At 36.5% G+C, this 26,144-nt stretch overlaps 1 protein-coding gene across 4 annotated transcripts in view; it reads left to right on the top strand.

The window, feature by feature from the left end:
• COG5 (component of oligomeric golgi complex 5) overlaps window positions 1-26,144 on the top strand; it is a 172,096-nt gene that overhangs the window by 101,040 nt on the left and 44,912 nt on the right. For all 4 annotated transcript variants that reach the window (XM_068189682.1, XM_068189686.1, XM_068189685.1 and 1 more), the window contains 4 exons: window positions 10,930-11,095; window positions 12,174-12,286; window positions 12,381-12,458; window positions 25,087-25,168. In XM_068189682.1, coding sequence (XP_068045783.1) covers window positions 10,930-11,095; window positions 12,174-12,286; window positions 12,381-12,458; window positions 25,087-25,168 — 439 coding nt within the window. The remainder of the gene's footprint in view (window positions 1-10,929; window positions 11,096-12,173; window positions 12,287-12,380; window positions 12,459-25,086; window positions 25,169-26,144) is intronic.

Raw genomic sequence — 26,144 nt, 5'->3', positions numbered from 1 at the left:
AAAAGACTTTTTGTTGGAGAAGTCACTCTGAACTAGTAAAATAATCTTTCATAGTGTGTAAATTTAGAAGAACAGGGTTTTTTTAAATTGACAAAGGTTTTATTTTCACATTTTGTCCTAACGATTTTACTGCAGAGTTATGAAGCCTTGACAATAATAAACATGGTGGAAGCCTCTTTTGTCCTGTGAGATCCTGATCTTTCAGATTTTGATGAGTCTGTGCACATTTATTAAAAGATATATACTGAATTAGAAACAGATTATGGGATTGTGCAGACTTTGTCTGCTCTGTGATATAGAAAGCTTTATATCACTTTGCCATTGTGCACTTGCCCTATATAGAGGTAATTTAGGAAGCCTAATGCAATTGATGTCCAGCTGTGACATGGTATTTTTATAAAAGTAAAACTCTTCACTGCTCCTAGCCTTTCTAAATGGTTAATCAAAGTGGATTGACAGATTATGTGTCTGGGTTTTTTTTTTCTTTCTTTCTTTTTTTTTTTTTCTGTGTAGGTGTTTGTGACTCATAAATGCAGAATTAGACCAAAAATCTTTGACTGGATAATGGAGTATTTGCAAGTACTTTATTGCATGTTTCAGTGCATCAAAACAAATAGCCTTCACTTTCCAGTGTTTATTTGTAAGGATTTATTATTGTGTGGCCCTGCTAATCTCATAATTTCTGCTTCTGTTTTTATGATAGTGCAAGAAAGTGGTTTATAAATAGTTTCTATAAATGGGCATTCCTGAAAATGCATCTGATCTGAACAATATTTTTATATAACTGTCTTTTATGGTAAAGTAATAGGTGAAAATTGAGAAGTCATTAATGTTTTATATCCCTTCACTCTGCTATGAATCACCACTTAGCTGTATGCCAAAATCTTTGTATTCTGTTTAGTGACAATTTCGTGTGAGGATCAGCTGGATAATTTTTAAATTCACTTCTGGTCCTTTTCTTTGGGAATTTATATAAATTAATTTGACCTGTTACCAACTAAACATGAAAACTTAATCTTCCATTGTAGATGATGTTTTAAATACATATTAACTTAGAGGTAGATAATGTTTTTTGAAGAATTCAGATGGCATTACTGTTTCAAACATTTTAGGTATTAATAAATTCTAAGGAATTACTAGCTATGCAGTGTGTGTGAGTGGGGAAAAAAGTCAAAATACCTTAAAAAGCTATTAAAAATGTTTTAGATCTCCCCATTGAGACTAGTTATTTTGAAATATGAAACACTTAGTTTGGTTTCATACCAATTAGTAAATGTCATTTGTGATCACTAAAAAATTACTCCTCATAGAATATCCGTCATGAAAACACAGGAATGTTTAATAATATTGAGTTCAGCTTTCTTTGCAGACAGAAATTATTTTAAATTAGAGGCTGTTGCATAGTCTGTTTCTGTGTTCTGGTTGTCCATCTATGTAGGTGTTTTCCCTGGACTGGAAAACTGTTAACTATTATGTCTTGGACAACTCTGACCACAGTGAGAAACTGAAACTGCTCTAAGACTAGATAACACCTACAAGGGCAAGAATGTATCTGATTGTAGTACTTTTAAGGTAATTAATGCAAATATGTGAATGGATTCATCTGTTTATATGCACAGATGCCTGGGTCACTGCTATGTGCTGCTCAGCTGTGAAAAGCTTTGTAAATAAACTATACTGTAGGGGTAGAATAAAGGAGACTGGGAGCACTGTGTCAGTGTGGAAACCAGAAACTAAGTTTAGGTCTCGAGGGTAGCTCCAAAGAGAAAGATGAATGGAAAGAGCTGTTCTGAGAACAAAACTGCAGAAGGGCTGGAAGATGGACTGGGGGGTGGATAAGGTAGAGCAGTGAAATAAGGAAGTGGTGATTGCTACATACATACATTGCTACAGATGCAGAAAGGTAGGCTAAGATTAGGTCTTGTTGAAAACAGTTCAGGTAAGACTGGAACGGGAGCCATGAAGGTTTTTCTTTATCAGACATTGCAGTATTTTAATCACATGGGTCTAATCTTTATAGAATTAGGTTAAATATAGTCGTCTTCCAAAGTCCTGGTTTGTTTAAGGGTTTTATACCAAACTGATTAAAATATTTCTCATTAGCTTTAGATACTGAAAGGTAAACAGCATATATGAAATTCCACTAAATTCCAGGGATGTAACTGAGCAGAGACTGACGTGAGCTTTAGCTGGGTCTCTGTATAATACATCCCAGCCTTTTAAATTTTTACTTTGTGTATCTGTGTCTCTTCAAAACTAAAGCTACACTGAGGTTCTTTCTCTCCAGATAAGATAGTATGTTATTGTTAAACGCCTCTCCCAGACTGTAATTCTATTTGTGGTTTGTACTGTTGACTGTTGATTGTTAACAGGTTCTGCAATAATGCAATTAGGTGATCCAAGAAGAACATACAAAGCATTAATAAGCCACATCTGCATAGAGCAGAGTGAAAAATATGATCGACTAGCCATGATACCCATCCAAATAAGATAATATAATTCATTTTGCCTCTGTCTCAGGTTAAAAATCTGCTCTGTCTTAATCCTGTCAGAAAAAATCAATGCTTCATTGTGTTCTTGATCTGCTACTCAGTGCCACATGAAATTCTGCATTATCGTACATTGTTACATTTATGGTAACAAAAAGATTTAAAGCTTTGGATAAGCTTGAAATGACATAGGGAACTGAACAGTATGTGGCATTAGAAAGGAGAAATCTTGGATCAAAATACTGCAGTTCTTGGATGATGAATAATGTAGACTGTGTGGAAGAAGAGGTGCACTCAGCTGCTTATTCTTCTCTTTCACCTCCTTTCTGTCCTTCTGCAGGCGGCCCCCTCAGTAAGTTCCCATTTCTGTGAAGGTTTCAGAATGCGTTGCTGGCTGACAGCTGAAGTGAGGGGTGAGGACTGCCTTTTTTCAGTGGCTGAACTGGATCCCAGTGTCTGTTATTGCAGGCAAAGCTAGGCACAGTATTTCTTTTTCTGCAGAGGACTTCATATTTTTTCCTTCATAGTAAAGTTTTTGTATGATATAACTTTGCCCATTTGATTTTAAAGGGAGTGACCTTTTTTTTTAAAAAAAAAAAAGCCTAGAAATATAAAATTGATGTCTATAAATGTTGAATCTATAGCAAAAAGAGCTCAGTTTTGTCATGCCAGTGGACAAATTTACAAGAGAACTTGGAAGACTTAGACTGCTGTCAGGGTGTGGGTAACACTGCCAGCACTGAAGACATGATTGGATGTATACACGGGCTTGCTCTCTTTCAAGCTGGTCTCATCAAAACTTGATGAAAATGACTGCAGAAATCCATTGTTGCATTCTCTGGGAGCTGTAAGAAGAACTAGGAAAGGAAAATGGAGCAGAAAGAGTGTCTTCTGGCTCATTCCTGAGCAGCCTGGTGTGGTAAACCCTCCTTTGAGCTAGCAGGTGGATTAGGGCATCTCCAGCAGTCCTGGCAACCTACAGTTCTTCACCGAATTATCTGCAGACTTTCCTGTAGGTGTGCTATATAATGAATTCTAACTTTCTATTCAGAAGAAAAAAAAATGTCTTAAAATTTTAACCAACAGCAAATCTGACCATGATGGAGGTCTGTCTGTAGTTGAGTATGGAAATATTAGCCAGAAAGAATTTAAAATAAAATAGCTTCTTAAAGTTCATTCCTTTTAAATACTTGAGGCCACTACAAGGGCTGTTGACAATATATGCCCAGATTCCTGAAATGAGGTGTCACTTGCATAGGTAATTATTATCTTGTTGCAAAGACTAGCAGGAGAACAAGAAAACCCAGATGGCTTGTGGTAGATATTTAAATCATTCAGAGCATACCATTTAAAGGATATTTTTTCTGAGATAGAATTTAAATTTTTTTTTTTTTTTTTGTAAAGAGAGAAAAACATGTTAAAACCCTTCAGCAGCTAATTCCTAATGTTGATTGTTAAGACTGAGTTAAAAGTGAAACTTGACATTTCTGTTTTTTAATGGCTTTGTTGAACCATCTAATAGAGTGAGCACGTACATAATGATATTGTGAGGTGAAAGAAAACATCTGGTCACAAGCTTTTGTCCAAATATCAAAATTAGTAATGAGATTTTGTGTCCTTACACTTCTGTTCTTCAGTAATAGGACTTGGATCAGCAGGTGCAAGTCAGGGTTGCACAAGGACAGGAGAGGTGCTGCAATCTTGCCTTCTGCTCTCTAAACTTCATCAGCTGTGTTTTTAATAGAGAAGCCACATCTTCAGATGTGAACTGGTTTATTATCAGTAAGGGCTCTAGAGATTGGTCAAATTGTGTAAGAGGTGAGAGAAGCATTTTAAGAAGTTTGATTTGTCTCAGAGGCCCCCATTTCCATATTGCCTGACTAGTTTTTGAAATTTTGTATAATTTCTACTCTTTAAAGACTTTATACTCTTCCTACACTCAAACAGAGCATTGTAGGATAAAATTTGTAATTGTTATGGGCTAGTCAATGTAGCTGATCTGTCCTCAGAGGTGCCAGATACTTTATTTGAAATTGCTGTCACATTGATAGCCTCAGGCTTGGTAAACTTTGGAACATTGCTTGATGTTTCATGAGATAATTCTTTACAACAGTTCCTGATGCCTTTCTGTCCCATTAGCTCTTAGCCATCTGTTGCTTTGATTACACTATTATGGTGAATAAGTGTTTTGGCAAGCTATTTAGCTCTGTTGAAAAATCTTGTTTCTTTGCTTTCTAGTATTTTATTGCTACTGTTTCTTTTTTTTCCCCTCCTCAACCTTTGTAGTGCAGCGATTCTTGCTATTTCCTTCTTGTTATTCTAAGAAACAAAAGGCTGATCTTGAGGACATGATGATGTTTATAACTGTGCTTTGTGGTGAAAAGTTCTCCTTTCATGTGAAAGCCCTTCTACCAAAAGAGGTTGTGTATTTGAAACATGGGCTCACAGAAGGTAGATGTTATAACCTAGCCACATTTAAATGTTTGGCTTTGGGACTCTTGCCTCTTAAGGCTTAAAATATTCTTTTCTAATCTAGCCAGTGTGTCTACCTCACTATTACCTATGATATTTCTATAGCAAATCATAATATTTTAACCTCTCTCTCCTCCCAACACTGCAAAGACCAAAACAGGAAGATGTGGGATATCATTAGAAAGAAGCCTGTATTCTCTGGCTTTACATTGTCAATTTGACCTTTTCATTTATTGCTCAGGTTTTAGAGATGAACAGAGTAAAAGACAGATGGGATGATAATGAACACAGAGATGAGCTTCCCTAAGTAGGTTCATTTTTAGGAGTAGTGATATATCAATTAATTTTTTTTGGGCATGGACATTTGGAAATGGAATAAAATACTGTTTTTAGACTGAAACTGAATTTCATTGGCATTTAATTTCTACTTTTAGTTTTTTGTTACTTTTGTACAATTAAAATAGCTGAGTTATACCTCAAAGCAAGAATTCCAACCCTTCTTACTAAGTTATTAATTCTGCTCAATAGGTCATTTTACCTTGGCTGTGACTTAGGTGGCCAAGTTTTCTTCACTGCTTACCTCCTTGAGCTCTTTAAATTGAACTGCAGCTTTTCCTGAAGTAATTTTTCATTTTTTCACTTCTGGTGTCTGTAAGAGATGACTAAGAACTGGGTAGCTGCAAGTGCTTGCAAAACTTCCTTAATCACTTGGTCTTAGAGTAGTACTTCTCATTAAGGATAGTAATGTTATTTATGCAAAAATTATTTGAAGGAGGCAGCATGTTGTAATGGTAGTGAGAGGGGAGAAGGGGCAAACACTGTAAAGGAACATCTGACTGGGGATTTTTAGCTTCTCAAAGGGGTCTTTTTTGGACCTTGTAAAGCTGTGCTGTGTTGGAAATTGCAACTGGCATCTCCTACAAACAAAAGGAGCAGTAAACGTAAAAAAGTTAGTGAAATAGCTCCTAATATAGCAAATCTTCTGTCAAATGAAGTTAGTTAATACTAAATGTCAGTCAAAGATAGTCAGAAGTATAATCTGGAAATTGCTTTTGCACTTACTCTGTAAGGACTTTAATAGTCTTTTGTATTCCTTGTCAGAAAACATACATTAGTATGGGTTACCTGTTCCCTGAAAAATGATAAAGATTTTCAGTCAGAGCCACTGTTCTGATTTTAATAAGCAAAATAGAAATGTCCTTTTATGCATTAGTGGCTATGGAATGTAATTTCTAAGTGAGGGACTACTCCAAGTTTGACTTTTCTGTATGTGATTCCTCTAAACTGTACTGTGAAAGAGCATTTCCTTGGAGACCTGTTCTGATTACTGGTGGTGCAGGTACTTGTGAAATTTAGCTGCATGAAAGTTACCAATTAATTGCATTTGTAACACTACTTCTTTGTGTAAATAGTAGCAATTGTCTCAGATAAACCATAAATTGTCTCAGATTGACCATAAATATTTTTGCCAGTTAACACATTTTCATTTGATAAGGAAGTTTATAGTCCACACAGGTAAAAATCCTGTGACATGAGATCTTTGGAACAGATTTGTACCCTGAGAAGGTAGAGTGTAAGTTTGGAAGCTGTGTTTGAAGCACTTGAGCCATTAGTTTTGCCTGTTTTACAAGTTTCTTATTTATGGTTCAGCCTTATGTTAGGAATCTTCCTGTCCCCATATTAGCTCAGTGTCATCACCACTCTTCCTTGGGGGAGCAGGTTTGCTCGTTCAAGCTGCATTTTAATGATGAAGAAGGTTTTTGCTCTTTCCTTAGCCGTGCTTCTGGAAGATTTTTCTGATAATACTAGTGGCAATCATAAAATAAAAGACTACAATCTTGGCCCTTATAACATAGTTGCTGTATGGGCAAAAAATTGGTTTGTTCCATCCTAGGAGATACTTTCAAATTAGGAAGGCAAGATTTATTTATTTAAGTCTTTAATGACACTTCTGTTTAGTCTTCACAGGGTTATTATCTTTGTGGGAAAGGAAGTGACCAAATGGGGTTATGCTCTGAGAATGACTGTAGCTGCCATGCTGGCCTGGACAGCATCTGCTGGGTTATTAAGTGCAGTCACCTGCTCTTTCAAACAACCACATGTAATTGTGAAAATGATGTAATTGTGAAAAAACCCACATTCATTCTAATGACTGCATGACACTTATTTTTCTACTTGTCTATAATCATCTACAGAACCAAATGGAATGGGATGGGATAAAGTTAATCAAAAATTATGTCAATAAAATGAATGGTTCTCGTTCATAGAGAAAATTAGCAAATACATCTGGTGTGAGCATCTCTTCATAGTTTCTGCTGAATGAGTATCTGTTTTGCAAAAACACAAATTGAAATACCCATACCTTCTTTTAAAGTGGTAACTGGTATCAACCTTCTGACCAAGCTATTTAATCTACTGTCTGATGGATACTGAGAAACTCTGATGTTTTAAAATATTTGTGAGACTTGTTTCATGGTAGAACTAGCTTTTGAGCATGCTGATTTTTATTTTATTTTCTTCATATATTGAACTGATGACTCACTGAGTCTTCTTAAGCTCTTACATTTGTGGAATTTAGTTTCCATGTATCTGTAACATACTATGTTGTGACTTGCCAGATGGAGGAATGCTTTGAATGGAGAAGGGTATTATTGGTGGACTTAATGCCATCTCTCCTTAACTCCCAGATGCATAATAATTTTTGCAATCTGAAGATAGCTGTAGTTAATTTTTGGGTAGGTAGTGTTGTTGCCCTACACTTTGTGGGGTCATGTTGATACTTCACTTGTGTATGCTTGTGTTTATGCACTTACATTATACTGTACTGCTAACATATTACTAAATGCTCTTCTGTTTTTCTTTGCCCTCTACTCTTTTGATTGCCATAGCTTCAAGTTTATGGCAAATGTACAAATTTTGTACAGACAGAGATTCTAAGGGGAGCACTTTAAAATTGCTAAGTGTGGTTGCCTGCAGTGGCAGACAACTTGGTTATAAAATACTGCTGATGAACTCATTAAATTCCATCTCAACAGCAGTTATATTATTTTCCATATTGTTCCTGTTGGATAGCTATTCTGAATATTATTCTCTGATGTGATTCCCTTTTCCTTTGTAAATCACTGTTGTAGTCAGTTCTTTTTAAAGTCAGTTCTTTTTCAAATGCATGCTTTCCTCTTGATAAAAATTATGGCAGCTTTTCAAATCTCAGAACAGTTTAGCTTTAAGCTTTCTCAGGTAGGAGGAAACTATTATGGAAAATTTTTTATAATAACATCTATTGGTAGTAACAAATTCTGAAATACTGGCTCTCAACTTTTTGTCCTGTGTAAATTAATGATAAACAGTTTAATTTTGAGATGTATATGCAAGCCTTAAAGTATAATAATTCATTTCTGTCCTGCTTTTCAACATTTTATTTTCACATAATTTTTGTCCCAAGGCAGGCCTTCGTTTTGTTTTAACATATTGTCTAAACCTAGAAACTAGCTGTGCATAAAAATTTCCATTCTCTTAGGATTAGTCATAAACCAACAATGGACTGTTATATAGCCTGTCTGGGGCATATGAAACAATAACTGCTTCCTGAGGTGAGAAAATTACTGTAAATGAATCAAATAAAATAATACACTTTGTTCTAACTTGTCAGGGATTTGATATGTCTCTAATTCTGTACAAGATGAATACATGAGCTAGGAGCCCTCTGTCTGTGGTCCTGTCCACATTTTAAAGCAAATAAGAAATAGGCCACCTGCATATTCTTTGTTCCATTCTGATTTTAATTTTGGTACTAGATTTGGGAGATACTTTGAGTGAATAGAAGGTTTCCATGATTTTGTATTTTGGTTTGAAACTTCTGGCTAAAGCCATTTATTTTGAAATGTAGCTCAGGCTCTCTTGGAGTATGTTTTAGTGTCTTTATTGCCCAGTAACTACAGAGTTAGTTTGCTAAACTGTGATGTGGTAGCTCTAAGATTGATTTTTTTGCCTGCAGTTATTTGTGCCTGTATTGCCTGTTTGTCAGGAAAATAAGTATCTGGCCATTGATTATTTAAGGGTGGATAGTACCCAGCTCACCTTTCGATGCTGTTCTATTTTTTTACTATTTAATATATGCACATTAGAGCCTGACTAAATTCTAGTTGAGTGCTCTTATAGTAATAGTAAGGTATTGATTTTGTATTACTCACTCTCTAACTAGTTTCATAATTGTGTAGGTATTCTGTAAAAATGAGAACAATTTAGGAAAGGCTGGTAAATGAAGTGTGTCTTTTCTATCTTTTCTTCCTTTCAGTTTCATTCTCTTTCTTTCTGCCAGAGTCTTTTCATTCTATTCCCCATCCTCTTCCCATTTATATTTTCTTTCTCTTGTTCATTCTGTCCCCAAATTCCCTCCTTGCATTATAGTACTCTTCATTTTCTGACATCCCATTAATCTTCCAGTCTTTATGGCTTACTTTCCCACCTCCACAAGCACACCCACAGGATGCTTAGAAATTTTACAGCATACCCAGTTGTCAAAAAACTAAACCTACAAGTTCCAGACCCGTAATACTATGCTGGGAATGCTCATTAACTCCCACGCTGTTTGGAAAAAGAAACTGGTATAGTTAGTATAAGGTCTGCAAACCATAATACATGCCTAATATTCCTTTGCTTTTCAATAAACCTGGGAACTCCTCATGGGAAAGAAGATGGGATCTGGCTTTTTTTGCTTTAACTGTGGTTTTGATCTTGTAGGAACCCTAGAAAAAAATGGCACGAATGTGCAGCTGTAGGGGTGTGACCTCTGAAACATTGGGTTTGAGAACACATTGTTTGTCAACACATCAGAAAACCTGGTGCCGTAGGTGGACGTACCAGAAGTGCATCCTCAGCACAGCAGCTGCACCATGGGAATGCCAAAGTGGGCTTTGCAGTGGGGAGTGCCGGTGGTCTCACAGAATCACAGAATTCTCAGATGCTTCTGTCCAGTCTGACTGCCAGCATTTCTGTCAGACCCTGTTCTTGTCTGCTGGCAGAAGTGACTAAGAAAAATGACAAAAGACCGCATCTCTAATGTGTGTATGATCAACTGATTGCCCTCTCCACTAATTGCCTGTAAATGCTAATTAAAAAAGCAGTATTCAGTGTATGGATGACAGTGCTTAGTTTCCAAAGGCAATAATTGGAGGCTTTTCTCTTGCTAAATAGCACCCATGCCAGTGTTTAGTGTTGCTAAGTGGAATTATCATCAGATTTAATCTTTATCAGAGGTCTCTTAGGCAGTGGACCTGGACAGGTTTTGGATAGTTTTCACTCCCCTGTGTTGAGTAGGTTTTTTTCCTTTTTTTTTGGCAAGCTCAGGAAATAATCACTGCATTGGTTAATTTCTTAATTCTGCTGTGAGGAAAAATAAAGTTATTGTCAACATTAGAAATAGAAATGTAGAAATACAATGTTAAATTTTGCAGTAGTCAGTAGTAAGGGCTTGACCTGCTTGCTTCTTTTTATCATTTGTTAGTACTTTTTTTAAGCCTGTATCACATTTAATTAACTATTTGGGACTTAACTGACAGTAGTGTAACAAGCACTGCATGTTAAAGCAATATTACCAGCTACACCATAGCTGAATACAGGTGTACTGTAACTAACCCCAGAATTACTGGATCAGTCACTGATAATCCACCCCAGGTTAGATACTGCCAGCAGTGCTTCCAGTTCCTTTCTTTCCATTTGTATTCAGAGGATAGCACCAAAAGGATCTGAGCAAAGCATTGCTCAGAGAGTAGAGGAAATCAGTCGTCTCCTTTCGTTCTCCCTCCGTTCTCTGTTATGCACTAAGGATGCCAGTAACTTAAACAGAATGAATTAGCAAACTGAACTTAAAAGATGAATTTGCTCACTAAAATGATGTCTCATCATAAATAAAACATCTTAATAGTACAGTTAAAGATAATTGTTATTTTTTAATATCTTCTTTCTTCAGAATCCTACTCAAGTGGGAACTGCTCTTCAGGTTTTCCATAATCTTGGGACTTTGAAGGATACTATTGCTAATGTGGTGGATGGATACTGCACAGTGCTGGAAGAGAACATAAAAAATGCTTTGGATATTAAAGTGTTGACCCAACCATCTCAAACAGTCACAAGAGGTGTGATACTTTTTTTACAGAGAATGATAACTGATTATTTTTTATAGGAGTGCGGTATGTTATAAAATGGAAGAAACCCTCGCATCCAAGCCTGTTCTAGAAATGTTTCCTTGCTTGCTTTAACCATTAGAGGGTGGGAGTAGGCATATCTCAGAAAACATTTAATTTTAAAACATTTAATTTGACAAAATCGTGTCTGTCTGATATTTGGCTCAGAGATTTTCCTTTATTCCTCCCTGCCACTCCTTCTTAACTTGCCCAGAAAATTGTCCTCATTAGGTTACAATTTGTAGCATTTTTTTAGCTGTTTCTCATGGAACGATGACTCCAGATTCTTCTTTCTTTCTATTGGTGGGAGAATTACGGATTGAAATTATTTGCAATCAATGGAAGAAGCCTGCAACTACATTGTTATGCTTTTGTCAGGTGAAAACTGTTTCAAAGCAGACTATTCAATATGAAGAAATGCTGCACTATTAAGCATTTAGTTCCTAGTTAGCTCAGATAAAAAAAATACTGAGGAATTGAGCGGGCAGGCAAATTTGAACTTTGGTTTTAAGAACATCCAAGTTTTTTTCAAAAGTTTTGCAACAAGATGGGGGTCCAGAACCACAATCAGCAGAATAATACAGAAATGCATCCTGTCTCAAGTGATTGTTTAGCAGCTGCCTGCCCTTCAGCTGGAATATCACTTTTTTTAGCAGTTTGTCTATGCATTTAAGTCCTTAGCTGGTAATAGCTGTATTTTTCACAGCTACTCTCTCCCTCATTTCACTTTGCTCTTAAATCCTGCAAAACTGGTCATTGGCATTACTGTAATGTTTCTGTGGAAGTCTGAATTGGTAGAGCATGTAACAGTCATGAGCATGAAGTGTCCCCACTGAACTTCAGAGCTGAGTCAACTTCTCAGTTGAGACAGCTGAGACCATTCACAAACATCTGTTCTGAACGTATTTTAGGCCGTTCTGGCTTAAAGAAAAGTATCTGTTGAAGTGCATAGAGATCTATATTTCCAATATTTTAATTTTCATTTGTGGAAGCTGAAATGTGCTGCTATGTATGTTTAAAAACCATTTAGGTGGCCCTGGTAGAGCTGCTATGCCAACACCTGGGAACACAGCAGCTTTTCGAGCAGCCCTCTGGACAAACATGGAGAAACTCATGGATCAGATCTGTGCTGCTTGCGGACAGGTATTCTGCAGCTAATTCCTCTTTGTCTCATTGTGCAATTTTGGATGTAAGAATTTAGATGTCACTTTCCCTCTCAATAAATTCTCTCTTACAGGTGCAGCATTTGCAGAAGGTATTGGCAAAGAAAAGAGATCCTGTGTCACATGTCTGCTTCATAGAGGAGATAGTTAAGGTAAAGTTTTAATTTAGCTGAATACGCTTTAGTAAATCTCTTAAGAAAAATGTGATGAGAGAATGAGTTTATTTACAATTTTACAGTTCCATAGTTTTTTTTTTACTTAAATTGATGGGAAAGTTGAAACTCAAACATTGAAGGATATATTTGTGGTCTGTGGGTTATATCTGTAGGATGTAAACATGTAATTTTATTGTAATTTCTTTTGTTTTCTTTGAAAGGGAGCTGATAAGGCACCACTGTATGGATCATTAATGTCATTCCATAATTCCATGTGATTTGAGTAATTAATTAAATCTGTTACTTTGCATAGGAGAATGTGTCTTCATCTATCATTTTCAGCCATCTGTTTCTCACTTCTTGACAATTTCTCCCTTGAAAAATAATCATGGCTGTTCATTTGAATACCTATTATTTTCCATTCATTTGCATTGTTTTTTATTAATATTTGGAATAATTTGATTAATGGTCTCCTTCAGTGGTAGGAACAGGATTACTGAAACTGTCTCATCTACGTTAGTAGAAGACAGCGAAAACAAAAGACATGTTCCTGCTGACATCTCTTTCCAAGTGTGTAACTGGATTTTTAATTTACACAGACTTAATATTTGAAATAACTTGGGGAAGCTCTTCATATGCAAACGTGGTCTTCTCACCAGTGAAAGCAAATAATGAAGGTTAAATACAGCCTTTATCTGTCTCTTCAGCCTGTCTCCAGAAGATGTTGTGCAGGGCATCACCTTTCTATGAGGCACTTCAAGCTTCTCTTTCTGTGTTAAAACAAACAAACAAAAAAAAGCAAATGACAACAACAAAAAAACCAACCCAACCAAAATAAAAAATCTACAACCAACCTCAAAAATTTATAATTAAAAAATGTTTAATCTGGCAAAAAATCTGTTGCTGCCTGGACGGATCAGCCCTTCAGAACATCAGCGTGTTTAGGGAGAAACATAGAAACCTGGAGACAGACCAGAAATGCTGAAATGAAGAGTTTGGATGGAAACGGAGCTTAGGTAGATCATCTGTTGGTGTTCATGAGTGACTCCCACCCTGTGCCCATGCTTCTGACTTTCACTCTTCCCTCTTGTAAAGCATCACTTGAAAAGGAAGTTTTCAACAACTGGAAAGGGAGTTTTTCCAGTTTTTGAGGCTGATAATAGAGGGAAGCCAATGGAAATATTTTATCCTCCTGGAGACTAAACGAACAGGGAAAATGAATTCCAGTGGAAGCAGGGTAAGGAAAAACCTCATTAGAAAACAAAAGGCTTACTGGGTTGTCTTATGCTAAGCATGTTCCATGATTTCTCTGATTATCTTTCCTTCCCTTAACATTCATACTGCAGGATTGCATCTAAGTGAAAAGTTTTATTTCTAAATAAAATCCATCTATTTATTTTTCCGCAGTTTTCACTCTTCTGATTACTTTGTTCTTTGGTGTTTTGGTATAATATGGTGCCAGGCTGGACATTGTCATTCTCAGTGGGGCAGCTAAGGAGGAGTTGTACATCCTTATCTGATGTTCTGCTAGCAGAATTCTCTCAGCATGGCACAGTACTGCTTATGGCAACAATGCTTGACTTATTTCTTGCCTGAAATGGCTCAGTATAGCATCGTGTTTTTCTTGGACATTCTCACAGTTAGACCATTTGTTCTGGTGTCTCTTGAAAAAGGTGTGGCACCAGGCTGCAGATGGCTGAGGTCACACCAAAGAGTAGAGCTGTTGTTCAGACAAAACCAGACACGTACTGCATGCTGCTGAAATTCAGGAGTGTAAGTACAGATGGCTGTATGGGAGAGTATGAATTGTTTTAGATATAAATAAGAAATTGGTATTTTGCCATTGACTAATGAAGATTCCATCTCATGTTAAACCAAACTGAAATGTGCTTTCCTCAGCAAGTGTTCCGGAGAGGGAGAGAAGTTGGATTTTCTGTATTGTATTCAATTTCATTAATAAACTGAGCAAATTAACAAAACAAGCCAAAGGTACTAACACTGTACTCGTTTGCTAAAGCAGGGTGCCCACTCCAGAAGATAGGAAAACGAATCATCCACTCTACAGTCTGTTCACTAATTACTGTTACTGATGTCAACATTATTATTATAGTCATCTTCTGCAGCAGCTGCAGTACCACTTTGCCTGTCCATCTGCTTCCTTGTTTTGATTACTGCAGTGCAAGTATCATCCTAGGAAACATAAGAGAGGAGGAGATCCAGCCTTTTTAAAGCACAAGTCCTTTAATAGCAAGGAAGCTACTTGCCTTTTTTTTTTTTTTTTTTTAAGTCATCATTCTCTTTTTCCATTGGGGATTTTTTGTGTCTTTCTCTTCACAGATAGCACAGCTTGCAGTTTTTCTAATTTTGTATTATGATCTCAAACGTCCTTTCCGGCTTTCTAATTACCTGTTACCATAATAATATTTAGTAGTGTTTTATCATGTTGTATCCAAAAATGCAGTTTTAAAAGCACTGGCTAATTAATTAAAGGATTCACAAAAACTCTCTGGTTTTTTTCAAAAAAAGAAAAAGGAAACAAAACCTGACAGGTGAAGAAGCTGAGGTACAGAACTTGGAAAATTTTAAATTCTGCAGTTCATCAAGAAGGCAGTGACAACACCTGCATCTTTCCTACTCTATGGTTTCTCCTACAGATTTCCCCTCCAATTTTTACCAGCTTTAGATGTGGCCAAGCGTTAAATAAATGTATCAGGCTTACATGAGGATCATGGAAGAATCTGGACATTAAATTTATACTGCACATTTTTTCAGTCCTTCCCTTTGCAGATCTAGATTTTGGTGGTTTTCCTTTGTCGCAATATGAAATTAATGCAATTCTAAAAAGAAATCATGCACTCATAGTACCTTCTAAAAACAGCTTCATTTCATACTAGTCGTGAACTATAGATTCATTATTAATGTTTGCATATTTAAATTAGAGATTTAATTTTTTAACAAATCTATTAGATTTATTTGTTTAAGAAATCTATTAACTGTTTAAAGGGGAAATGCAATTGAATGGAGATTTTGTGGGGTTTATGTAAGAAAAAAAGGCCTTTAATGACTAGATGTTGGTTGAAGAGGGCTAAAATAATTCAGAACTCATGGAGTTCTGACTTCTAGTTTTGGGGAAAATGAATACAGCTTTCACTGTATACATTTTTTAAAAGGTATGGTTAATACTATCATAATTTTAAGGGTAAAAATTAAAATTACAGATAAGATTTAAATAATGTAAATTTGATATTTTTATTCACCTAATGACTGGTTACTTGTATCATTTCTTTCAATGGCTTAATTCACCTTCAGAGAGCTAATGGGTTACCTCAGTTTATTTTGCTTTATCGCTTCTCTCTTTCAGTGTGTAGTGACTAATCCTTCCGCGGCTGTTGTAATGCCTAAACTACAATTGACTTCAGCGTAAATAGCAGCCGAACATATCTTTCTGTGACAGCCACCTTCCTAATGAGAGTCCCTCTTAGTCCCTTGTAAAAGAGTTGAAAATGATCTTTGATCCTCATCTATTTTGGCTCCTTCACTCCTACATAGGCATCAGGGAGCAGTTCTGCCAAGAGAAAAGCAGCCTGAAAAGCAGCAAATCATTTTTAAGGGGGGTTGGGGTGGTCAGTGGAAAGGATGAACTGGGTCTCCACTGGGCAGAAAGGCACAGGCAGAGCTGCCCTTGCTCGCCTTTGGGTGTCCTGTTTGCAACCAAGGCACATCACAAACCCTGTCATTTACGTAAGCCGGGTAAAAAAGTGAGCTGAGAGTTCTAGGGAGTGTTATTATGCGCTTTCTGGAGGGCTCTTATCATTGCTTCTGCTGATGAATGTTTGGTGAGTAAGCAGGCTTTTTTCCTGAGTTGTCAACACTGGCAATATGAGGTGTTAACGATACAGAAAGAAATGTCCTCAGCATTACATAAGATAAAGAAAGTAAATGGAAAATATAGATATTTATTGACAGAGTGTACTTCTATTTCACCTTCTTATTTCTGCTCCCCATCCAAACTTGTTAAAAATGTTGCTGCTTTGAAATTATTCACATCTACCATCACATATTCACATTCAGTTGACCCAATTAAAAAATAATCCCAAGTGGAAATATTGAAAAATAATCTAATTATTGTCTTATGTGAATTCAGAATTAGTATGCTTTTCACCAATTTTTACAAGTATATGATTTATTTTTCAGTATCTTTTGTAAAAGCAGAATTGGATTACTTGCACATCATTTCTACTGTGATTTCTGTTTGTTATTTAAGCAATAATGAGGTACTTTGTGAAGATCTAAACCCAGGTGCATGAACAGGTTTTTGATTCCCAAAATATCAAAAAGGCTTTTTGTTTCAGATCTACAAATTTCCTTGCTGAATTCACTTGCAGGATTTTTGAGGACTCTTAAAGAGCCAAGAAGATCATACCAGTTAAAAGTCCCAACTCTCATTTTGAATGGATCTGTGTGCCCAGGCAGCCATACTAAAAGTAATTTGATTCTAATTCACATGGGAGGGTCAGAGCCTGTGTAGTGGTTTTCTAATGACACTACGATTTCTGTAGAATTTTAATTCCGTTTCTCTGCTAGAAATATGCAACTGTGAAGAAAAGGGATGGTGTGGAGGTTGCGTGGGTTAGTAGGTAATAATGACTTTTTCTTTTTCACTTCTGGTTTGGTGGTGTTTGTGCAAGTTGCAGATCAGTGCTGACTGCAAATTACTGAGTCAGTTGGTTTTCAGTCAGCTTGCCATTGGAAAAGAAATACATTTACCAGAAGTGCCGCCTTTTATCATCATTCTTGTCAATCTTACCTGAACAGCTCCGAGCTGAGTGGACATGGTAACGAACCATCCTTTCATCCTTGGAGGGGATATGGAATAGTCAAGGTGAAAGCATAGTTGGAATTGAAGCTGTACATACTAAATCACTTCTCTGGGTAGAAGAAAGCTGTCAAATCCCTGGGGTAGTTACTGGCTTTTGAATACTAAGTTCATTTATTTCCAGTTGATGCATATCTTGCAGGAATATGGAAGGATTAATTAATGTTTTAAGTAGTTTTGAAGATATAGGGCACTGTTTAATATCTAGGTATTTTGGTTCCTTACAAATTAGTTTTTCTGCAGAATCACTTAAGAATTCCAATATTCCATGAAATGAACAGTCTTAACTTTATTTTCTAGTCAAGAAGATTTTTGGGAAATAAAGCAAACCAGCTTTTGGGTTTTTTTGTCACCTGCATAATAGAGACTTTTTTTCAAATGTTGCACTACTGCTGGAAGTCTAGAAACTATTACACCTTGGATATAAACTGATCAACCCAGTGTAATGAAATTCTGTGCCCTGCAGTAAAACAAAAAAACAAGGTAATTTTTAAAATCACAGTGTCATTTATTGACATCTCAGCACCTGTAATGTATAATATTAACAACATTAGAAATTTAAATTCACTCTTATTTGAAGAAAATTAATCCTGACTACTTTAAGGTTATAGAAAAGCCTTATTGAGAACACACTCGGAATTTGTCTTTTCTTTGCTGATTAATTGCACTACTGATGATGATGGCTTTTTGTTCACAGTCTAACATTTGGCAATTATGTTGCTATAGAAATAGTGCAAATAGATTTCCTTATTTCTGTCCCATAAGATCTTGTCATACGAAATTGTTAAATCATTTGCATTGTTGCTTTATTGGTGGAAAAAATATTTAGACTGTCCTTTAAACGTCTTCTGTTTTTAGAGCAAGACTCGCAAGTCCCGTTTTTCTCCATGGCGGAGCGTTTGATTACAGATAGAAAACACTGTATATGTTAGTATGCAAAGCCTGATTTCAGGAGCCTGCAGCAAGTAGCTGCATGCTAATATTCACTATATTGTTTTACATTTCAAAGAGGCTTCACAATAAAGATGTTTTTCACATTCTACTCAAAGTATCAAAATTTCTACAGGGAAAAATAAGTTGGAAGTGGTTGTCATGAAAGGGGAGCCAGTTTAAAATCAGTGGGTCAGATAAATTATTTGAATGTTAAAATAGATATTTTAGACAGACACAAATATGATAATTCACAGATGGAAAATTATACTCATTAAGTTCTAAATTTACAGTGTGGAGGAAATAGAGACATTTGTAAAAATAAATATATGTCCTTTCAGCATCTTCTTACATTCTTGTCTAATACTGAAGAAAGGGGGTACTTTCATTCTCGTTCCTTGAATTTAGATTTAATGTCAGATACTAAATAGTTATAATAAGAACAGAGCTAAAGAGATTTAATTTAATTTCATTTATAGCAAAGTTAATTAGTAGTTTGATATGTTTTTTTTTAAATAAGGTAAGCTGTTTTTATGTTTGAGGAGACTTGAAATCAGTTTTCCAGGCTTTAGCATTAATATTATTCTATAATACCAGTGAATACAGATCTTCTAATATCTGTTCTTTGATGATACTGGTACTCAGCCCACTATTGTTCAGTGGTTTATTAACTTACTAGGAGCTGTTAGTGAAAATGGATTATTATTTTTTCAACTGGGAAAACACGTCATTTTCATGTGAGTGAGCAGGGGTTTAGCACATGAATCGTGTCAGTCTGTAGTTTTTTCTATAATCTTGCAAGCAGGCAACATCCAATCTAAATTTCAAATCTATGCAGTCAATGCATCAATCTGAGTAATAGTGTTGCTTCACACTATTAACAAGTCTGCTTAGGTGCTGTAATACCATGCGCTAAAGGTAAAAGGGCTACTGAAAAAAAAAATAGACAAGTATAAATCCCTCCCCCCTCATTCATTCCATACCAGTAAAAGAGTAAATCCTTTCCTTACCACCAGTCATTGCATAGAGAGTGATTAAGTCTGCAGGCTCTGCCAGTTGCACTGTGAGAGTTTTTTATCAATGTGGCATTAATCATGAATGGTACAGCTGAATGGCCAGGCCGAGAAAGTGATCAGTGGCGCAAAGTCTATCGGGTGGTCAGTAATGTACCCCCACAATGATCAGTGCAAGGTCCAGTTCTGTTTTAAGACTTTTATTAGTGATCTGGAGGATGGCCAGAATGTACCCTCAGCAGGTTTGCTGATGACACAAAACTGGGAGTAGTGGCTGATGCTCCAGAGAGTCATGCTGCCATCAAGGGTGACCTCAAGAGACTAGAGGAATGTGAAGGAATGGTATGACAGGAACCTTACGGAGTTCCTGGGACAGAGAGCAGGAAGAACTAACTGTCAAATGTCTCCTGGCACTGGCCTTGTGCAGTGTTATTAAGCTGCATCAGGGGAAGTTTAGGCTGGACATTGGGAAAAAGTTCTTCACAGGAAGAGTGATTGGCCATTGGAATGGGCTGCCAGGGAGGTGGTGGAGTCAGCATCCCTGGAGGTGTTTAAAACAAAGACTGGATGTGGCACTCGGTGCTGTGGTTTAGTTGACAAGGTGGTGTTACGTCATAGGGTGGACTTGATGATCTCAAAGGTCTTTTCTAACCTAGTTAATTCTGTGACTCTGTGGTTCTATTATACAGCCTTAGATGTTTTATCTAAAACCTGCTTTCTTATGGGAAAGTTGCACAATGTTACTGTTTGTGCTGAGTATTGACAATAGTGACTTTATGGTAATAGTTGAAATGAAATAGTTATACAAAGTGAAAATACTTTTAGTGGATTGCTGGTTATGGCCTTGATTCAGCAAAGCAGTTAAGCACATTTTTAATTTCACATAAATAATATATACCATGGAAGTCAAACTACCTCCGTCTATGATTTTAATAAGGATAAACTTTGTCCCATTCACACAAAAAAAATGCAGTGAGCCTCACTGTTGAGAAAATACATCACCATTTGTGGTCTAGCCTGCTGGACATATTTTGGCTGATTTATGGGTATAATTTTATTGAGCAAGTAATTCCTCTGTGAATAATATGTGTGACTGTGTACCAAATTTTTAAACAGTGTGAAAAAGGGGGAAGACTACAGTGGCTGGGCCAGAGTGCAGTCTGGTTGTTGTGGTTTTCTGTTTTACTCTACACAGATGCAAGTGGGTTACCTAGAAATAATATAGTTTAAAGTAGCTAAGTGCTAGTAGTCCATACATCTTTCAAAATATTTTTCCATTCCCTGGTTGTGGCCAGCTGTCCAGCAGGTCAGAATTACAGAGGGCTGCCCTAGTGTATGTTACTGAGCAGTTGTTCAGTTCATTTCTGAAAATAAAGAATTAACAAGAGGAGGACAGATCTAAACTGTCTTGCACTGCCGAAGGAAATGCATAGGGGCTACTAAATTATGTAAGTTCCTGCTCAACTGTTCAGTTTTGGGGAATAAAGTGGTCACTGGTCACAGAAACAATAGTGACGGTATTTTTAATTTACAGTTTGGGTTGGTAGATACTAGTTTATGTAAGCGTGCTTTAGGCATTGGAGCATTTTCACAGAAGATTTTTATTAGAAAATAGCCTAATGCGTGTGGCTGATCTTACTTCCCCACCATTTTGTAGGGGTACAAAGAATGATTTATGTGCAGATTTTCTGTGCTGTGAGATCAAAATAAAGCTGGGGCCAGACAATACCATTCATTCAAAAATGCTGCATTAAATGGGTCTGGTTTGGGAGGAAAATTCTGGTTTGCCATTATAGTCTTACAATTGCTTGCAATTAATGTTCATAGTTTTAATTTGGTATATTTCATGATGGGGAAAATACGTATATGCCAACCTGAATCTTGCCTATCATGAGTTTTAGATAACATAAATTACAGTTAAGGTTCTTTTGTTGAAGGAAAAACATATTGCATGACAAGAGGAAATAACATTTAATTTTATGCTAAAGTGCAATAATTTACTTCTGGGAGACTTTCAATTATGTATGGATGTTTTATGTAGGCTTTCAATGTGAGCAGTAGGCACCTGAAACAGCTTTGTGCCAGATAATAACACCTCTTACCTTCTAAAGGTCTATGTGTTCTCTGTGTTGTTAAACACATACACTGGGTGAGGGGACAGTATGACAGAACGGTGACCTTTTTCCAGTGTTGTTGGTTATGGCATAGGAAGCTGTTGGAGAATGATTGCTACAGAGCTGAAAAGATAATCGGATGCAGTTCATTACTCATCTTGTCAGCTGCTCCTGCTACAAGCGATTGTATCACAAGATGTTAATCTGCTTGTGACTAGATTTCAAAGCAAGCATTTTTACTTTGGAGGGGGTGTAAATAATTTAACATCTTCCAATTCTATTTCATTTTCAGAGGGAAATGAAATGGAAAATTTCTGATTTAAAGTCTCAGAATATTAATTGATAGAAATATTAGTACATCCTTGTGGATTATTTTAGAGCTATATGATGATATGCTGCGAAAAGCGGTTTAATTGCAGAAGTGGTTCTTTTAAACTAATTATGAGGTAGTGTATTCCTTGAATAGTGGAAGTTAGTCTGCTAGCACACTTCAGTGTGTTCTGCAAGACAAGTATTAGACAGAAGACAGATTTGGACCAAAAAAAGCCCTATCTACACATTGAATTACTAATGTGGATGCACCCAATGCTCCCATGCATTGTCTACCACTGAGGATATTAGGTGTTAAGTGTGGAGGAGGACTATATTCATTATTTACAGATGGGAAGATGAGAAGAAGGTAGTTTTAGCTAGCTGACTTTAGTTTTCTGAAAGCGAAAGGCCCAAAAGAGCAGTTACCTTCTGATACTGTGCTTCATCCTGCCTATCTTTTTAAGTCCTTGAAGAAGTTGTCCAGTACAAGGGACATTCCTTTAATTTCCTGCTGGAGAAAAACACTCCTTTTGCTACCCTTTCCTTGTAATTTTCTAGTATTGATTATTGTCAGATGGAATTGCATGCTACATTTCAAGCAGTTAAATTACAATTCTCATAAATCTAATAAATCTAATCCTTATTAGAATACATAATTTAAAAAACAAGCAGTGAGAGACTCAAATGTACCTTCAAAAGTAATATATAGAATTAAAGTGTAAGCAAAAGAAATTACAGATTTAAACAAATTGAATTGTTTCTGGATGCTCATGGTTGCATATGGCACTTTTTTTACTCCCTCAGGAGTATCTAATGCTAATGCCTTGCTGTATTCCAGTTTTGGTAGCTACAGTCCACCCACTGAAATACCCCCTGGTGTATGCGTAGGCAACAGTATTCTCTAGTTCCTGCCACAAACTCTTACATGGTCTTCTCTGTGCTATTAATCAGCAGCTATATTTCACCTCCAGAGAGACTGCATCTCAGCACTGGACAAACAGAAATCTTGTGTCATATGTTATAGAAGCAACCAGCACTCTATAGATAGTGATTTTAGTTAGTTTGAAAACAGGGCATTTCTTTTTTCCTCTAAACATTCTTGACTGAGTAGTCAGTCAGTAGGAAATGTTATTTGACTTTTTCATAAGGCTTTTCCCTTCTGTCTCTCCTCATACATAATACAGTTGGCTAGCTGAGCCATGAGGGCCTTCTTCCCTACAAAATTCTGATACAGTTAATGTTCGCCATTCGCCCAGGTCAGAAGACACAGCTAATGAGCAGAGGCTAATTTGTATGGCTGTGGCTACCTATGCAAATGTGTGCATGAGAACATATGTATGTATGTCTAACCTTATGTTATATATGTATATAGAGATACATGGAAAAGTAACTTATTTCCACAACAACATAAAGCGTCATCCCATGTAACTGTTACTTGTCACCGTGTTGAATCTGACAATTAAGATCAGAATGTTGATGGGGAGGGGTACATGCATATTTGTTTTCCGGACCCTTTAATCACTGTGTTTTCTGCTGAGACAGTGACAGAGATGTAGATAGTAATTGCACAAAAAAAAAGAGTTGTTGGAAAATGCTCTCTAACTGTTTTTCCTCCTCCATTAGATTATTTAGAATTTGAATTGAGTTACCATGCTCAATAGGCAACCTTTGTTCCAGGCTGGGATAGAGAATATGAAAACCGATTTATTTATATTTGATGTGAAAGGCCATTTGTTTTATAGTAGTTTCCATGTTCTAAATTTGAAACTGTGAAATAAAGAATTAAGTAATTTCACGTTTATGCTATCGCAATAAATTTATCAAAGAGATTTTATGCAGTGAACCTTCTGAATAATTTTCTGATATTCTAATTTTACTTTGCACATTTATGAAAGTCAAGTACAATTTTACAGAAAATACAAACATAGCTGTAAAATAAATTACTTCAGTTTCTAAATCCGTCATTGTCCTCAAGCACACAAAAATGAGATTCATAATCCCAGTTTATTTTAGCATTCAGTGTTAATTATCATGCATTTTATGAGTCCAACAGCATAAAAGATGTTCTCTCTCAATTCTTAACACATAAACTTTACCTTTCCTTATCTTTAGAGAAAAGGACTTGGAATAATTCCTCATCTTATTGCAGAGTTTGTGATGATAATCCTATTTTTTATCATTACTTTTAGATGTATCGCTATACCTTTGACTGATTTTCAGAGTTTATATTCATTCTTCAAGATGATTTTTTTTTAACGGAAACTTGAGCTTGTAGTCTTTCAGTGAACAGATCGTCAAGAGGATTGCAGTGGTACTTGTTAATGAATGATGTTGTAAAGACATTTGTTGCTTTGCCCATTATTGCCACTGCTAGTGAAAAGAGACCTTTTTTTTCCTTTATCATCTTAAGTAGTAGTAATTCATTTTGGAGTAGTGAGACTTTTAAATTTAATAGATTATCTCCTCCTTTTTGTGGTACTGCTGGGCAGTGCAGAAGTTAAACTGACATGTTTTTTCTTTTCTGGTTATCATTCCTATAGTGATCTGGTCAAACTGGTTAATGCAGCAGTTGGGTCAAGGGATGACATGTACACCATGCAAGGAAGAAAACCCTTCTGTTCAGAGCGGGTTTTCTCTTCCCATGACAATACTGAACAGTCTTCCAAGTGTCTTAACAAGCAGGCAGGACAGGATACCCATCCTCATCTCCTGGAATATTTTTTCTACCTCAAACAGACAGGGATCAAAAATCATGCTTTGATGCTTGACCTAAGTGCCAGGTGTTGGGGGCAGTAGGGGAGCAGCCTGCCCCTGCACATTCCCTTTGGTGTGCTCCCTTGTTTCCACTTCTGACTGCAAGCCATGTTGGCACCAGGCAGTGAGGAGTCAGCTGTGAGGTTCACTGTATTTCTGTGTGTTTTATGTTTTTGGGAAGCAGAGCTGCTCTGTGTGCAGCACGCAGTGGTTTGGTCCCTGGTTGCAGTTTGCCAGCGCGTGGTAATGGCAGTAAATAATTGCTGTGGTGTAGCCAGCACGAGAACTCCCACGGAATGGGAAGGTCACTGCAGTGCAAAGAGATTTTCTAACACGTCTCCTGAGGTGTGCTGCTTCGGGCTGCACTCACACCCCTGGAGAGCTGGGAGCATTTCTGATCAGACTTGGAGGAAAATATTTAATTCAAGACAAGACTGAAGCTTTTATTTTATTTTCTCCAATAGTTTTTCTAGCTCAAAACCAGAGGAAAACTTCTCAGATTTCACTTACTTTGTTTTTATTCTCAGTGATGAGGAGCAGCTTTGCCTGGAAGCATTTGCATTGCTTGAGATTCTTTGGAAAGAGCATGTTTTGAAACTTGTATTCTTTTTTTCCCTTGCTCTTAGGATGGCCAGTCTGATATTTTGTACAAATTTTGGACTGCAGTAACCCAGACACTTTCCTCTCAGTTTCAGTCAGCAACAGACTGTAAGTATTCAGTATAAATGATTTGTAATGTATTCTGTAATTATTTTGAAACTTGCTTTTCAGTAAGTCCTTTGCTCGTTATCTCCTCTACCAGAACTATAGCAGTGGTTCACTCAGCACTGTGTGTTTAAAACTTCTGGGTTTGTAACCAGACAGGATCCTCCTAAACTGTGGTTGAAATTTCAAAAAGAAATATTTTCTGCGTAGTTGTTATCTAACAACAATAAGTATTTTTCTAATGGTGAGTGGAGGTAAAAATGTTTGGAATGGTTCATTATACTCCCTAAAGCAAGTGGGTTTGCCAAATTCAAAATTAGTAATTTGATTTTAAAGATAAATTCTTAGTCTTTTTTTGTTAAACACTGATTGGTTGTAAAAATCAGATTTCAGTCATTTTTTGGATTCCATTATAAAGAGGATTTTACTTACTTCTAAATTATCTTATATAAATACAGATGAACAGCTGGTGTTCTGACTATACATAATTTTTTTCTACATGTGTAATATGTAAATAGTCGATACAATCAAGGATATTAAATATAAATCACATGTAAACATAAGACAGTTCTATTACCAGAACATGCTAATGCAGCATGCAGTTGGTGAGTTTGGTACTTTCATAAATATATCTTTCATGTTTGCGTAGAGTGTTTAAATTTAATCTTTTGCACACAGAAGTGAGGGGCATAAGATGTGCATTTATCTTTGTAATCTCAGCTATTGCACTGGCCCTTCAAAATTTGGTCCTTCCAGGCTTTATAGCAGCAGTATAATTTTGAGGAACTAGCTGGTGGATTCATACTCAGTGGTTGCTAAGTAACTAGATGATCCCAAAAGAAAATGTATGCATCTTGTGTTAAAACATATTAATTTTACTGTTTGCCTTAAGCATTGCTTTAAGAGCAACATGTACATAACCCAAGCCTCCCGTGCTCTAACTGAACACGTGCTGCCTGTTCTCAGCGCTCGCATTTAA

The sequence above is a fragment of the Anomalospiza imberbis genome, chromosome 5 (assembly GCF_031753505.1).
Source record: "Anomalospiza imberbis isolate Cuckoo-Finch-1a 21T00152 chromosome 5, ASM3175350v1, whole genome shotgun sequence".
In the NCBI taxonomy this organism is placed as follows: domain Eukaryota; kingdom Metazoa; phylum Chordata; class Aves; order Passeriformes; family Viduidae; genus Anomalospiza; species Anomalospiza imberbis.
The sequence above is the reverse complement of the archived record's forward strand: the minus strand, read 5'-3'. Positions and strand labels throughout refer to the sequence as shown.